This window comes from Corythoichthys intestinalis, chromosome 12, assembly GCF_030265065.1.
Source record: "Corythoichthys intestinalis isolate RoL2023-P3 chromosome 12, ASM3026506v1, whole genome shotgun sequence".
NCBI lineage: Eukaryota > Metazoa > Chordata > Actinopteri > Syngnathiformes > Syngnathidae > Corythoichthys > Corythoichthys intestinalis.
Window position 1 is genome coordinate 48,660,632 of NC_080406.1, and position 17,306 is coordinate 48,677,937.

The 17,306-nt window shown below is 39.0% G+C and overlaps 1 protein-coding gene across 3 annotated transcripts in view; it reads left to right on the forward strand.

Annotated features, from left to right (window-relative positions):
* LOC130927144 (inactive dipeptidyl peptidase 10-like) overlaps positions 1-17,306 on the forward strand; it is a 109,733-nt gene that overhangs the window by 45,033 nt on the left and 47,394 nt on the right. For all 3 annotated transcript variants that reach the window (XM_057852733.1, XM_057852732.1, XM_057852734.1), the window contains 5 exons: positions 8,934-9,028; positions 9,165-9,239; positions 14,665-14,717; positions 14,811-14,892; positions 17,089-17,209. In XM_057852733.1, coding sequence (XP_057708716.1) covers positions 8,934-9,028; positions 9,165-9,239; positions 14,665-14,717; positions 14,811-14,892; positions 17,089-17,209 — 426 coding nt within the window. The remainder of the gene's footprint in view (positions 1-8,933; positions 9,029-9,164; positions 9,240-14,664; positions 14,718-14,810; positions 14,893-17,088; positions 17,210-17,306) is intronic.

Below are 17,306 nucleotides of genomic sequence, written 5' to 3' on the forward strand. Positions count from 1 at the left end.
GGTCCAAACAGGAAAGTGAAAATGAACGTCAACAATTTGTCACGCAAAAAACTTTGAACAGTCATAACTCGGCAGATATACAACATATCTGCGCCAAACTTCCCGTGTTTGTTGAGAGTCATACCCTGAAGGTTCTTGTAGGGGTCATTTGCATCAACTCTACAGTGCCAACTAGTGGCGACAGAAAGAAGTTTTAAAAAAGGCCTTTCCTATTGGGTTTTTTCAACATAGAGCGAGGAAATTTGGGGAGTAGATACCTTATGCAAAACTGCTCCAAAAAGTCTCTTGCACCCGTATTCCAAATCCAACAGGAAATCGGGTATTTTGGATCGAATGTGAAATTTTCATGGGTTCACAGTAGGAGTTTACATTTGGAGGCTTGAATATGCACAAAAACTCGTAAAAATTTGCACATACATGCGGCTTTGGATAACGTTCGATAATCTTGCAATGTTACGAAAAAATGTAACAAAATGCCTCAGTGGCGCCCCCTTGAATTTTTCAAAAAGCGTTTCCTATTAGGTTTTTTTAACATAGAGTGATGAAATTTGGGGAGTCGATACCTTGTGCAAAACTGCTCCAAAAAGTCTCTTGCACCCGTATTCCAAATCCAACAGGAAATCGGGTATTTTGGATCGAATGTGAAATTTTTATCGGTTCACAGTAGGAGTTTACATTTGGAGGCTTGAACATGCACGAAAACTCACAAAAATTTGGACATACATGTGGCTTTGCATAACGTTCAATAATCTTGCAACGTTACGAAAACATGTAACAAAATGGCTCAGTGGCGCCCCCTTGAAATTTTCAAAAAGGCCTCTCCATTTAGGTTTTTTCAACATAGAGGGATGAAATTCGGAGAGTCGATACCTTGTACAAAACTGCTCCAAAAAGTCTCTTGCATGCATATTCCAAACCCAACAAGAAATCGGGTATTTTGGATTGAATGTGAAATTTTTATGGATTTACAGTGTGCACATTTTACACCTTGGCACCTAGGGAATTAGTTTGATCATTCTCAAAATTGGCGAGACTGTTCATGAGGCATATGAAATCTTAAGTTATCAAAATGGTGTGTTTTCATTCACGGGCCTGACCTGGGCGGGGTGCCAAAGTCGGCCATTTTTTCGCCAAAACACCGAATTCGGAAAATGACTGATAACTCCCTCATACAACGTTCAATCTATTTTAAATCTGGCATGTGTGTGAGGTATACCAGCCTGAGCAGGACTGGATTGAAAATTTACCATTTGTGCTTGGCGCCTCCTAGTGGGAACAGGAAATGCCCTTTTTTTACGGGACAAACTCCTCCTCTAAAGGGAAAAAATCAATCTACCTCAAAGCTGCATAAGGGAAGCCTTAAGACCTGTCTTCAGGTGCCTGATGAAAAATATTGAAGTTTCGTTGAAGCGGAGGGGTCCAAACAGGAAAGTGAAAATGACTGTCAACAATTTTTCTCTCCAAAAACTTTGAACAGTCATAACTTGGCAGATATACAACATATCTGCGCCAAACTTCCCGTGCTTGTTGAGAGTCATACCCTGAAGGGCCTTGTAGGGGTCATTTGCATCAACCCTACAGCGCCAACTAGTGGCAATAGAAAGTCACTCGTTTTTCCAATACATGTCCAGTTCTTTTCAGGTTGGTCATTGTAGTTTCAAGACCTATTAAAATACTTATTTACGGCCCATGTCCACATGTCTCTGTCTGTTGCCGTGACGACCCTTTATTCGCCATTTAAAGGAAATATTTTTTTTCAGAGACTCAGGCAGCTTATAGAGCCACAATATTTGGCACACTTGGTCGAATTGGCCCAGTTAGAATATTAATTTTGGTTTTTAATAAGGGCTTGGCTGCACAGCTCAGTAGTGGCTCCTTTTTTGTAGTACTCTCTCCAATAGTTTTTTTACCTGTTAGGTGTGTGAATGTAAAGAGGCGACTTTCGAGCTTGTTAGGTTCTAATGAGATGATTAGAGAGGAGGATCTGCCACCACCCTGACCTGCACACAGTCCGAGTTGCGTGACGTCCGAGTTGCACTAGATTGCGAGGGCCCGTTCAGTCCTGCTTGCAGGCCTAGTTATATTTATTATTCATATGTCTGTCATTTTTAGCTCAGAATCATTAATTGATGTCTAATATTTCATTGAAAAAAAAAAAAAAAAAACGACTTTAAAAAATTCACTCGCATAATTTAAACTTTTAAACAAATGAAGTCACAATGAAAAAAATGGTGTCTGTAAAAAAGTCACGGAAATCTACCTCATAACTATCGCTTAATTGTATTTTTTTATTTTGTTACTGTCACATTTTCTCCGATATGTTAGATGATACATAATCGATCCAAACAAAAAAAAAAAAAAAACATTTTAAAGGGTTAAATATATGAAAGCCAACATCTCGACCACTCCTTGATGTCTGCGTTTTCTGCATCGCGACCCTTGTTATATTACCATGTTTCACCCATAAAATTCCAAAAAAATCCAGCTGTGGCCATTGACAGCTGTGTCTTGACACTCAGTGATACATACTACATGGAGTTTTTGGATCGAAACATGGTAAGTATGCGATAATAATTTGTTAAAGTCATGCCGTCTGTAATTCTGCTCTGGCGGGCTCTCACCTCCAGATAGGGTTTTGCTGTTTAAAAAACTTGTTTTTTTTTTTATTTTTTTTTTAAAAATGCACTCCTGTTTAAAATTTTTCTTCCCCCAGAAAATTGAGATTTTAAGCTTTCCAATGATGTATCACACATGCATATCGGACAATTTTGAAATTTGGCCAAATTGGGGGTCTCAGAGCCGAACTTCAAGTCACCCGAGTGTTTTCCGCCATATAAATACAGTACACACAATGTATGGGTCTTGTGGAATCACATTTTAAAATATGTTGGGTTCTTGGCTCTCTCCGTCTAAAAGGTTCCAGACCCCTAACTTAGCTGTTGTAATTTTACGTTGATGATTTTTTATTAGGTGCTAGCAAGTCTCAGTCAACATCGCTGGAAATAATGGGTTTCTTCTTAATACCTCTGCGCTATGTCACCACTGACTTATGTTTACAGACCTCATATTCATCCTCAAATCACCAGCTTTTGATTCATACCCCTAACTGCCAAATATCTCAACAACCTATCAAGCTGACTTTTTTTGAACGGAGGGTGGGTTGGGTTGTATTTGGTACCAAGCTAACATGGTCAAGCTAGTTTTCCACAACATATATACTTTGAAAATTTGCCTGTCGGTACCTATTATAATATACTGTAGTGACAAAATACAAATCTGGCAAATTATGTTAAATTTGGGGTTTCTTCCTATTCTTTTTTAAAAATTTATTTATTTATTTATTTTTTATTAACGAGCTGAACTATACATGCAAAATGCCTATGTGCCAATGTAAAAAATTCTTAGATCTTTTAGTTCAGGTCATGATAAATGATATCAAAAACAACAGTACTGCGTTTCTATACTTGTTCAGTGGATGAGTAAATCTGAAAGCAGTAATAGCAGTCATCTATCAACCTGGCATTTTTCCAAAACGAACACAAGCTTAAAGAACATTGTGCTGTAACCTAGTTGTAGGTATTTTCTTAAGAAAAACAGAGTGTGTTAAAAATTACTTTTGAATTAAATAGAAATGGTACGGTTTGATTTGATAAGGTTTGTTTGAGTGAATGGCTACTATTTTCCCGAGTCAATTAACAATAGATTAAAAAAATTAAATACGTTACTGTTGAAAAGTATGGTCCCCAAGTATCTAAGAAGATCAGGTAAGCATCGACAACCAAATGCTGCATGGTTTTCATTAATTTTTATGCAGGTGTGGTAGTGGACAAATTAAAATTTGGAGCTCAATAAAGGCTCACTATTTTCCCTTGTCTTCTGATTTGATGAAAAAGTGAGGAAAATGCATGCCCATTGTTTGATAAGGGCATACTAATCATTAAATTTCATAATATCTATTTAGAAAAGCAGAAAAAGTTTAGCTTTTTTAATGAATGTATTTTATCAATTAAAAAAGGGATTCTTTTTAGCAGTAAATTAACCTTTTAAGTATTGTATTCCTCCTAAAAAATGGTAAAGATATTGAATTTGTTTCCCTTTGTGCGCTGCCTGATGTGTTATATTTTACCTGGGAATGATTTAGAAATATGTCATACAGAGGACATTTACAATAGAATACTTACAGTGATTTTATATCTTCCAAATTCTTTAATTCAGGTGGTTGACCTCGAGACAAAAATGAAACAAATCAAAATGTACACAAGTGGTAAGCACGCCTGCATCTATTCATTCTCTACTGCATCACCTCAATTCATATGATGAATAAAAAAGACTCAAGTGGTGTTCTGTACAACCTGGTTCAAACACAATTTGGAATTTAACCTTAATCGGACCACCTCTTCAGCAGCTGGAAGAGCTAACTATCTCAAATGCATGACAGTAGCTCACAGAATGAATTAACTCATAAAGTATTTCACAAGTCATGATTTTTCCACATTAGAGAAAACGGCTCAATATCGCTTTGAAACCCCAATAACAATCTGTTCACGGATAAAGGTTAAGTCTTAATAGAGGTCAGTGATTTAACACAACAAAACTGATCACAAATGTCCTTTTTTGTTCTGTTTTGGAGCATAATTGAGAGAAATGCACTTTGAGTGAACGGGAATTGCTTATTAAATTATTGAATTTTTCCCCTGGGGGATTAATAAAACATTTTATTTTACCCTCATCCTTTTCTAAAAATATAGAAATCGGTATCAAGGTGGAGAAAAAAACAACAACAACATGATGAAATGTTTTTTAGATTTTAAGAAACTGTACGAATGTGATCAATAATGTTTCCAGTGTAGGTATTTCAACTTACTGTAACGATTAACTTTTCAACTATTCACCTATTTATGAATTTATCTTGAACAAGTTACGCATACCTGTTCATTTTATTGGTCTACTTGTCCACGGTAGCGCCCCTAACTTACCATAAATGGTGACGGCTTCTTTGCCAGTCTTCGAATCGGAACAACATACAGTGGGGCAAATAAGTCTTTAGTCAACCACTAATTGTGCAAGTTCTCCCAATGAAAATATTGGAGAGGCCTGTAATTGTCAACATGGGTAAACCTCAACCATGAGAGACAGAATGTGGAAAACCCCCCCAGAAAATTACATTGTTTGATTTTTAAAGAATTTATTTGCAAATCATGTGGCAAATAAGTATTTGTTTAATACCAAAAGTTCATTTCAATATTTTGTTATGTACCCTTTGTTGGCAATAACGGAGGCCAAACGTTTTTTGTAACTCTTTACAAGCTTTTCACACACTGTTGCTGGTATTTTGGCCCATTGCTCCATGCAGATCTCCTCTAGAGCAGTGATGTTTTGGGGCTGATGTTTCTATAGGGTTGAGATCTGCAGACTGGCTAGGCCACTCCAGGATATAGAAATGCTTCTTACGAAGCCATTCCTTTGTTGCCCTGGCTGTGTGTTTGGGATCATTGTCATGCTGAAAGACCCAGCCACGTCTCATCTTCAATGCCCTTGCTGATGGAAGGAGATTTTCACTCAAAATCTCTTGATACATGGCCCCATTCATTCTTTCCTTTACACAGATCAGTCGTCCTGGTCCCTTTGCAGAAAAACAGCCCCAAAGCATGATGTTTCCACCCCCATGCTTCACAGTGGGTATGGTGTTCTTTGGATGAAATTCAGTATTCTTTCTCCTCCAAACACGAGAACCTCTGTTTCTACCAAAAAGTTCTATTTTGGTTTCATCTGACCATAAACCATTCTCCCAGTCCTCTTCTGGATCATTCAAATGCTCTCTAGCGAACCGCAGATGGGCCTGGACGTGTACTTTCTTCAGCAGGGGGGCACGTAGGGCAGTGCAGGATTTGACTCCTTGGCGGTGCATTGTGTAACTGATAGTAGCCTTTGTTACTGTGGTCCCAGCTCTCTGGAGGTCATTCACTAGGTCCCCCCGTGTGGTTCTGGGATTTTTGCTCACCGTTCTTGTTATCATTTTGACGCCATGGGGTGAGATCTTGCATGGAGCCCCAGATCGAGTGAGATTTTCAGTGGTCTTGTATGTCTTCCATTTTCTAATAATTGCTCCCACAGTTGATTTCTTTACACCAAGCGTTCTACCTAATGCAGATTCAGTCTTCCCAGCCTGTTGCAGGTCTACAATTTTGTCTCTGGTGTCCTTCGAAAGCTCTTTGGTCTTGGCCATAGTGGAGTTTGGAGTGTGACTGACTGAGTTTGTGGACAGGTGTCTTTTATACCGATAATGAGTTAAAACAGATGGCATTAATACAGGTAACAAATGGAGCCTCGTTAGACCTCGTTTGAAGAAGTTGGACCTCTTTGACAGCCAGAAATCTTGCTTGTTTGTAGGTGATCAAATACTTATTTTTCACTGTATTTTGGAAATAAATTCTTTAAAAATCAAACAATGTGATTTTCTGTTTTTTTTTTTTTCACATTCTGTCTCTCATGATTGAGGTTTACCCATGTTGACAATTACAGGCCTCTCTAATCTTTTCAAGTAGGAGAACTTACACAATTAGTGGTTGACTAAATATTTATTTGCCCCACTGTATTAGGATTTGTTTTTGGCAAGCTTTGATAGTGTTCTTGAAACCTTAGCTGAGAAATTGCCAAATCATTCTGTTGTCTGCAAACACAAACATCATTTTCCTTTTTTCTGGTGTTGTATTCTTGGCATAGTTTACAAGGAGCCTTGCGCAGGCAAATGTCCTCCTCCCCTCTCTTTGCCTAAATCAGCAATGTGAGCTGTCTCTTGTTCTTTTTGTCTGATTCTGCAGACTATGTGATACATTTTAAACACCACAATTATCATGGAGCTACAGTATACAGTCCTCAGTGGAACTTCTGTCAATAAATGCACGGGCACAGCGCTTCGATTAACATTAACAGTATAGGGCCAGTGTTGGTGAATGTCGTGGGTAGGGGCGGAACTTAGGAAGGAGCTGGGGGTGCGACCGCACCCAGGCAGGGGCTCTAAAGGGGCCTGTTTGTGGGCGTAAAGTGTGGAGGGGCCCACGAATTATTGTCCACTTGCACCTTCCTACCCCCATCGAGCGATCCACTCAGGGGGTCCCGTTTATGCTCATTGCACCCGGACCCTGTTTCCATTTGCTCCGCTACTGGTCGTGGGTGTCAGCAAATGAGTTGTTGATTTTGGGCTCAGGGTTAATCGGTTGATTGTTAGCTGGTAAAAGACCTATTAATTAGGCTGACCAAACGTCCTCTTTTGCCAGGACATATCCACTTTTTACATCCTGTTTGGGCCGTCCTACGCGGTTTTATAAACTCATGAAAATGTCCGGTATTCATTATTTTTCACGGGATCAAGTAGCGTCTGTTGAACCGAGTGACAGAACTGACTGAAACTTTCCACAGAAAACAATGGTACTGTGCTGCCTGTGATGTGTTCGCAGTGGTTGGTTCTTCTGTGCTCAGTAACAGAGAAAATAGACATTAGAACACTTACAGAATAGGTATTAATTAGAACACTATTTCAGATTATTTAATTGTACAGTGAGAATTGAAAAGACAGGTATTATTTTGTTCAAGGATGATTCGCTAATACAGAAGAGGCATTTAAAAAAAAAATCATTCCGATTCATTCCGTTTTTTAATTTTTTTATTTATATTTTTTACGTTATTATTGTTCTATTATTTTAGGAATGATAAAGCCTGTTAAGTAACCCCTGAGAATTTGTGTCTTTGGTTATACAGCTAGTGATTTGTTATAAAACTGTATTTTCTATCCAGTCATCTTTGGGCTAACTTCGAGTAAAATTTAAGTATCTTGAGGCCAGGCTGAGTGTCTTCTTTTTTAGAAATAAAAAGTATGGTCATCCTACTATTAATAAACTCAGTACGTGCCTGCAAATGACTGGTGATCAAATTAGAGTTTAGTTTGCCTTTTGCCCAAAGACAGCAGGTTGAAAACGGATGGATGTTTTGTTTTACATCTACTAACTTAATTAGAATTTTGTTTGTACTATTGTTGCAAAATGACAGTTAAAATTTGACATTTGACATTCTATGAAGTAATATATGAATGTGTGTGAATGGTTGTTTGTCTATTACAGTACTTCTCAAATAGTTGGGCACGCCCGTCCAGAGCGATGCTGGGGGTGGAGCATTTTCAGAGTGTGCGCGGTATTTTTAAACCAAACAAGAGCACACAGCAAAGACAACTGGAGACATGAAGAGCTAAGACGAGGAAATATAATGAAGCATATGTAGCCTTTGGCTTTTGGCTTTGACTTTTAATACAGTGGGAGACAAGGAAAAAGTACCCTGTTTACTGTGTCTAATAATGTTTGCAGCGGACAGCAGGAAGCCAAATAAATTAAGACATGACTTAAAGACATCAGACCCCAATCACAATGATAGACTGCTTGATTTTTTTTCAGCGGAAATGTGCCAAATATTGCCAACAATCGTCCTGCTTTGTCACTGTTATTTATTTATTGATTAAAAAAAAAAAATCAGTATCAAATGGTGAAAAAAATGTACCTTGAGTGTATTTTTACAGTTTGGATGTGACTTTTTTTTCAATTCAGGCAAATTAATGCACTTTGTCTTTTCTGTTAAATGACAAAACAATGTAAATATAGTAATACTTTATTGTAAGTTGATCCTCATTACTTCTTTTCTTTAATATTAAAAAGGATAGTGTTATGCATATGTGTACTTATAATAATAATAATACTTTAATAGACAAATTATACTATTTGCTGTGGCGGCAGAGAATTGGGAGGGGCGAGAAATGTTTCTGTCTTCCTTGAGCGTATCAGAAAATAATTGAGAAGCACTGGTCTATTAGCACTGCGATTGACTGGCGAGCTGTCTTTTTCAGAAGTAGAACAAGCAGTACCAAAACTGTCTTCCCTCTGTCTTAGAAAAAGAAATCATCTTCAATAATTGGGATGGAGATTTACTGAAAATCAACACAGAAAGCAACAAGACAGAGCTGTTGATGAAAAACACAACTTTTGTAAGTACTTCATGCAGTACATTTGTCATTTTAAAAATCCGAACAAACAAACAAACAAAAAATAGGCTTTTGAAGCATTCGTGAAGTGTTTTGGATTCAAGATGTTGTGCCTTTTTATACCATGTCATTCCCACAGTCCACCTTTAAAGCCTCAAAGTTTGCAGTTTCTCCAGATCTGAACTTTATTCTACTGGGATACGATGTCAAGCAGGTAAGACATTTTTAGTAGTCGTGCTGAATACAAATGCTTGTAGTGTTTTTCCACTTGGCGCTACAGTACTGTGCAAAGGCTTTATAGTTAATGAGCAATAGTAGGTGTGACTAACATTATTATACCATTCGGCCCCGGGGAAGTTCCGCAAGAGGGTCCACATACATACTGCATATAAAGCAGAGTGTTGGAATTATTGGAATTTTTATACCTAGACTTCATAATGTATTGACGGGACACAGAGCGCGGGGCCGATTCAAAGAAACACAAAGAGCTTTTTCCGTTGACATTTTTTGTGAATAAATGCTTAAATGATTAAATCCCTGAATTCCTTATCGATATGGACGTAAAACAGTCTCGATTATTGGTTAAAAGCAAAAACACCATACAGGTAGCATTTATTTTATGTAAATATTGCAAAGTATAATGCCAATGCTGTAGCGGCTACTTTCTCCAATCGATTTTTTTCCTAACGTTTCAAAACGCATGCATGGTACGAAAAATATAATAATTACCTTGAATCCTCGAACAAACCACTCCTGACACATCCTTCCTGTTTGCATGCGGTACAGCTTTCGTACTTTTTCAACCCACATCCGGTGTTGGATCCCTGCATGTGTTAAGTAACTGTGACTGACTGCGAATAATTGAAGCGGGCTGTAGGACAGCCCCCTACTTGAAGGCGTTGTGCAGTGGCTGACGGCTGTGACCCGTCAATACATTCATGAAGTCTATAATTTATGTTATTCATAATCAAAGAAGAAATTATTTTTTTCATACTTTTGGACAATAGCTGTAATACGGCTGAATCGCTTTGTTCAGTAATAATAAAGCCATTGTTCAGTTATGCACAGTATACAGGTACAGCTACAGTGGGGCAAATAAGTATTTAGTCAACCACTAATTGTTCAAGTTCTGCCACTTGAAAATATTAGAGAAGCCTGTAATTGTCAACGTGGGTAAACCTCAACCATGAGAGACAGAATGTGGAAAAAAAAACAGAAAATCGCATTGTTTGATTTTTAAAGAATTTATTTGCAAATCATGGTGAAAAATAAGTATTGGTCAATACGAAAAGTTCATCTCAATACTTTTTTATGTACCCTTTGTTGGCAATAACGGAGGCCAAACGTTTTCTGTAACTCTTCACAAGCTTTTCATACACTGTTGCTGGTATTTTGGCCCATTCCTCCATGCAGATCTCCTCTAGAGCAGTGATGTTTTGGGGCTGTCATTGGGCAACACAGACTTTCAACCCCCTCCACTGATTTTCTATGGGGTTGAGATCTGGAGACTGGCTAGGCCACTCCAGGACCTTGAAATGCTTCTTACAAAGCCACTCCTTTGTTGCCCTGGCTGTGTGTTTGGGATCATTGTCATGCTGAAAGACCCAGCCACAACTCATCTTCAATGCCCTTGCTGATGGAGAGAGATTTTCACTCAAAATCTCTTGATACATGGCCCCATTCATTGTTTCCTTTACACGGATCAGTCGTCCTGGTCCCTTTGCAGAAAAACAGCCCCAAAGCATGAAGTTCACAGTTCAAGTACAGTTCAGTATTCTTTCTCCTCCAAACACGAGAACCTGTATTTCTACCAAAAAGTTCTATTTTGGTTTCATCTGACTATGACACATTCTTCCAGTCCTCTTCTGGATCATTCAAATGCTCTCTAGAGAACCGCAGACAGGCCTGGACGTGTACTGGCTTCAGCAGGGGGACACGTCTGGCAGTGCAGGATTTGAGTCCCTGGCGGCGCATTGTGTTACTGATAGTAGCCTTTGTTACTGTGGTCCCAGCTCTCTGTAGGTCATTCTCTAAGTCTCCCCCGTGTGGTTCTGGGATTTTTGCTTACCGCTCTTGTTATCATTTTGGCGCCATGATGTGAGATCTTGCATGGAGCCCCAGATCGAGGGAGATTATCAGTGGTCTTGTATGTCTTTCATTTTCTAATAATTGCTCCCACAGTTGATTTCTTGACACGAAGCGTTTTGCCTATTGCAGATTCTGTCTTCCTAGCCTGGTGTAGGTCTACAATTTTGTCTCTGCTGTCCTTTGACAGTTCTTTGGTCTTGGCCATAGTGGAGTTTGGAGTGTGACTGACTGAGTTTGTGGACATGTGTCTTTTATACCGATAATGAGTTAAAACAGGTGCTATTAATACAGGTAACAAGTGGAGCCTCATTAGACCTCGTTAGAAGAAGTTAGACCTCTTTGACAGCCAGAAATCTTGCTTGTTTGTAGGTGACCAAATACCTATTTTTCACTCTAATTTGGAAATAAATTCTTCAAAAATCAAACAATGTGATTTTCTGTTTTTTTTCACATTCTGTCTCTCATGGTTGAGGTTTACCCATGCTGACAATTACAGGCCTCTCTAATCTTTTCAAGTAGGAGAACTTGCACAATTGGTGGTTGACTAAATACTTATTTGCCCCACTGTATCTCTCAGTGCTCTACATAAGCGTCAGTGCCCCTGTTTCTGTGCACAGTACAATTGTAGATGGACACAAATCTTTAGCAAGTGAGGGTGCCCTCCAGGACATGTTTTTATATTTTGGAAAAAGTGCACCACCGTGCGCATTGCAAAGAGGATGGGATGCCATGCTGCAGGCATGCACAGCATATAATGATTGCATTCGTACACAATCAGACTCGATTCACTTATTCCCTTTTAAAGTTGATTTTGTCTAGACTTGTTTTCATCAATCAAACTTGTTTTGACCGTCAAGAAGGTCGAAGCATATGAAGTACATTTTTTATGGAACTGCAAAGAGAACTCAAAGAGTAGTTCATAACAAATTGATTCTGGAAATCGTTGCAGTGCAGAAAGCACTCAGCTCACCACGACCCCCATGTGCCCATATTGAAATGCCGTGAAGTGGGCTTTTGGAGGAGGCTATCTACATTCATAATAGGAAAACAGGACTTAATCATCATTTGCACGTGATTATAGTGTGGTAAAGTGAAATTATGTACTAAATTTTTCCTTCATTATGTAAAATTCTTCCATGCAAACCACTTGTCTCTGTGTGTTGACCAAGTACAGGCGAGCCTGACCGCAGCGATGTCAACTCATTTTATTTCATACTTTTGTTCGGAAGGCAACTAAGCCTTGAGCCCATCTCTTTGTTTGCTAGTCTGTTATCATGAGTTTGACACCTCGCACCAAATTAATTTTTGCCCATTGAATCCTCATTGAAACACAGTGCATGGCTGATACTGTATATTCGCTCCGAAAAGATATTAGGTGATGTGGATGAAAATAGCATGATTGATAATAAGCTCTGTGTGGCTCATTATGGTGGTAGTGAAGATGCAGTGTCTGGGGATGTTCTCGTCTCCCAAGACTGGCATAGCAGATGTGTTCATCATCAAAGTGACGACCTGAGTATGGAGAATAATGGCTACTTACACCTGTCTTCAGTTTTCATATTAGACATTTATCTCCTTCTTGTCTCTGTGATGTATACTTTACTAAAAGTTCAAGGTACAAAGATTCCAAGTTCCAACGGTTTTATGGTATATAGATACATACATACAGTGAGGCAAATAAGTATTTAGTCAACTACTAATTTTGCAAGTTCTCCCACTTGAAAATATTAGAGAGGCCTGTAATTGTCAACATGGGTAAACCTCAACCATGAGAGACAGAATGTGGGGGAAAAAACCCAGAAAATCACATTGTTTGATTTTTAAAGAATTTATTTGCAAATCATGGTGGAAAATAAGTATTTGGTCAGTACCAAAAGTTCATCTCAATACTTTGTTATGTACCCTTTGTTGGCAATAACGGAGGCCAAACGTTTTCTGTAACTTTTCACAAGCTTTTCACACACTGTTGCTGGTATTTTGGCCCATTCCTCCATGCAGATCACCTCTAGAGCAGTGATGTTTTGGGGCAACACGGACTTTCAACTCCCTCCACAGATTTTCTATGGGGTTGAGATCTGGAGACTGGCTAGGCCACTCAAGGACCTTGAAATGCTTCTTACGAAGCCACTCTTTTGTTGCTCTGGCTGTGTGTTTGGAATCATTGTCAGGCTGAAAGACCCAGCCCCGTCTCATCTTCAATGCTCTTGCTGATAGAAGGAGATTTTCACTCAAAATCTGTCTATACATGGCCCCATTCATTCTTTCATTTACACAGATCAGTCGTCCCTTTGCAGAAAAACAGCCCCAAAGCATGATGTTTCCACCCCCATGCTTCACAGTGGGTATGGTGTTCTTGGGATGCAATTCAGTATTCTTTCTCCTCCAAACACAAGAACCTGTGTTTCTACCAAAAAGTTCTATTTCAGTTTCATCTGACCATAACACATTCTCCCTGTCCTCTTCTGGGTCATCCAAATGCTCTCTAGTGAACTGCAGACGGGCCTGGACATGTACTTTCTTCAGCAGGGTGACACGTCTGGCAGTGCAGGATTTGAGTCCCTGGCGGCGCATTGTATTACTGAGAGTAGCATTTGTTACTGTGGTCCCAGCTCTCTGTAGGTCATTCACTAGGTCTTGGCCATAGTGGAGTTTGGAGTGTGACTGACTGAGGCGGTGGACAGGTGTCTTTTATACCGATAATGGGTTAAAACACGTGCCATTAATACAGGTAAAGCGGGGGCCTCGATAGACCTCGTTAGACCTCGTTGGAAGAAGTTAGACCTCTTTAACAGCCAGAAATCTTGCTTGTTTGTAGGTGACCAAATACTTTAAAAATCAAACAATTTGATTTTCTATTTTTTTCCCCACATTCTGTCTCTCATGGTTGAGGTTTACCCATGTTGAAAATTACAGGCCTCTCTAATCTTTTCAAGTAGGAGAACTTGCACAATTGGTGGTTGACTAAATACTTATTTGCCCCACTGTACATACATATAGTACATACAGTACATACTAGTACATACGTAACTACATACATACGTACGTATGTATCTTCAAATTGTTTGTGCATGCCACTGCATACATACTATACATACTGTACATAAATTGATCCATTGAACCTAGAGAAAGCAGGTTCAGGCCGTGCTATTTGGGAAGCCCCAGTGAAGGCGGGCATCAAGCTGAGGCAAAGTGAGAAGCCAAATGGGAAGAACAAAGAGTTGGCAGATCTAAATTGGCCTCCACAAAAGCTAATGCTTTTAATTGCAACAAACGCAGCAGAAACTGCCTCTTATATTTTGGATTAAAAAGTCAAAGAAGTTACTGTAAAGGAACAGAAGACTAAATAGTTCATAGGAGATGGGAGGATGCCATGGCATGTGTATCACATCAAGTAGCAGTCATTTTTATTAAAGAAAGACAAAGCATAGGTGCTGTTAATAACACATTTTCTTTGATGTATTTTTTAAAATATTCTCAAAACATTAATAAGTGAATGCTATATTTAATGAAAAGTGTTTAGTAACCATGCCCCCTCCCAACCCACGTTTTAGGTCTATCAACACTCTTTCATGGCATCTTATCTAATCTACAACCTGTACACAAGGTTAGCAGGCAAGAACGAGATTTTTCTTATTATATTTGTGTTCTTCGACAAGCTCTGTAATTGTTTTCTGTTTTGTCATTGTTCTTTGACCAGAGAAGTGATGGAGCTAAATCCTCCAGAAGTCTCCAATTCAGTCCTTCAGTTTGCTTCATGGGGTGTTGGTGGTCAGCAGCTGGTAAAATGTCCATTTAGATAATATCATAATTTAGTGATTGAGGGTTTAAAAGAAAAAATCAAGTAATATTATTAGTAGTGTTGCACCGATACCATTTTTTGGCCCCGATACCGATACCTGGCTGTGCAGTATCGACCGATACCGATACCATACCAATACCACCCTGTTTATATATATATATATATATATATATTTTTTTTTTCCCCCCAAAGAGCTACATAATTGGATGTGAAATCATTGCTATCAAGTCTTTGTCAGGCTGTTACTTACCTTTGCAAAATAGGAAAAAGACTAGTACAAAGTATAATACTAGCCCAACAGTAAGAAAGTAAAAATAAGTTCATAATAATAAACTCTGAATGAACTGAGTAAACTTTTTTTAAACCTCTCAAAGGCCAACCAGTGCAACTTTCATGAAATTATTGTCACATTCTGCTGCTGGTTAGATTGTGTTTTGTTGCTGGGCTGTTAGTGGGGGCGTTCCTGACATTGCACCTGAATCCAATGCGGGCTCATCAACGCAGCATGTAACCACGGGTGAGCTCAGAGAACGCTGCCGAGATATTTGCTTTGCTGATCGCCATTTGACATCTCGCACTATAGTCTCGCTACATTTGCTTGTTATGCCCCTGCATTGGGTTTTTTCTGTTAGTGTGCTGCACTCGTTTGTAACCTTTACCCTGTGCAGGTATTTGAGTGTTTTTATTTTGGCTTTTTGGCTCGCTGCCTATCGTCTTAGTTAACCTTCGAGTTTGTAGCATTGAGCTCCGTCGACCTGCTGTCACGGACTCCTTTTGTTATTTCTACTATCCCGCGATTGCGTGTAATTTTTTGTTTGCAATTAAACCCTTGTACGTATCCCCAGCTTGTTGTCCGCTTCGAGGTCCAACCTTGTTTCCGCACTTGCGGACGCTAACAATTATAAGTAATAATAATTGACCACAGCATCCCGTCTCTCTATTAGCCTCCTTTTTTCGGGGGGGTCCCTTATTTCTATTTCTAAAAAGTGGCAACCCTACTTTGGAAACAGGTCCCAAATTACTGCGGCATTTCAGTAAAAGACAATAAAAGTAAAGTAGACGTAGTAAACTGACCAGAGATTGTTGCTCCGGTCCTGCGCCCTTCCTCTGGAGAGCAGTCCTGCTCTTGCAGGCTCAAACTCGTTGTGTTCGTTCACGTTTCGTCTTCAAATGTTTTATCAGGTTCGAGGTATTGAAACTGGCCGATTTAACTCCACATCTTGAAACTTTCAGGCCGCAAATCTTGCATGCAGCCATTGATTTTAATTGACGGGATTTCTATTTTGAAATATTCCCCGACCGCCGCCATGTTGGCGGCACCGACATAGCGGCTTTGTCATTGGTCAGGAGGGGCTATTGGCCCATTCTAATTGGTCTGGAGCAGGCCAATAGCGATAGCTGCTTGGTGTTCACGTGTCATCACACAACACAGAGACAAAGTGTAGTGAGCGCCAGGAGAAAAAAAGGCTGCGGTCAAATGTTATAATAATGGACAGGTAAATGGTAACGGCGCCGTCTTTGTTGGTACTCGCCGATACCGATACCACCATTTTGGGCCGAATCGGCGCCCCCTGCCGATACTAGTATCGGTATCGGTGCATCTTTAATTATTAGTATTATCATTGTTACCAATTAATACTAATTTGTGATACATTTTTAATATATATTTTTAAATGTTTGTTTACAGTACAGGCCAAAAGTTTGAACACACCTCATTCAATGCAACACAATTGATGGTCCCAACCCCAATAATAACACAACAATGGTTAATTAACACTGATTATGTATACTTGTGAAGTGAAAAACATTTCAGGTGACAACCTCTTGAAGCTCATCGAGAGAATGCCAAGTGTGTGCAAAAAAGTAATCAGGGAAAAGTGTGACTACCTTGAAGAAATTAGTATACTGTATAAAACATGTTTTCAGTTATTTCACAATTTTTTTTTTTTTGCTAAGTATATAATCCCACATCTGTTCATTCATAGTTTTGATACCATCAGTGAGAATCTACAATGTAGGCGTGAAATTTAAGAAAACTCACAAATGAGACAGTGTGTCCAAACGTTTGGCCTGTAGTGTATGTACAGTATATACAATAGCTTTTGGTCAGGGTTACTGAGGTGAATTAGTCTTATTTTATCCTTTTATTTCCTGACTTCTTTTTTTAATCCTACAGATATACATTTTCGAAAACAACATTTACTACCAATCAACTGTTCAGAGCAGCTCATGGAGACTTACATCATCTGGACAGGACGGTGTCATTTTCAATGGTATTGCAGACTGGCTATATGAAGGTAAGTTATAAATACCATCAATGACACCATTCCTTTTTGGGAGTTAAAAAAATCTTTATAAAGACATGCAACCATATTTCAGACGACATTAGCATTG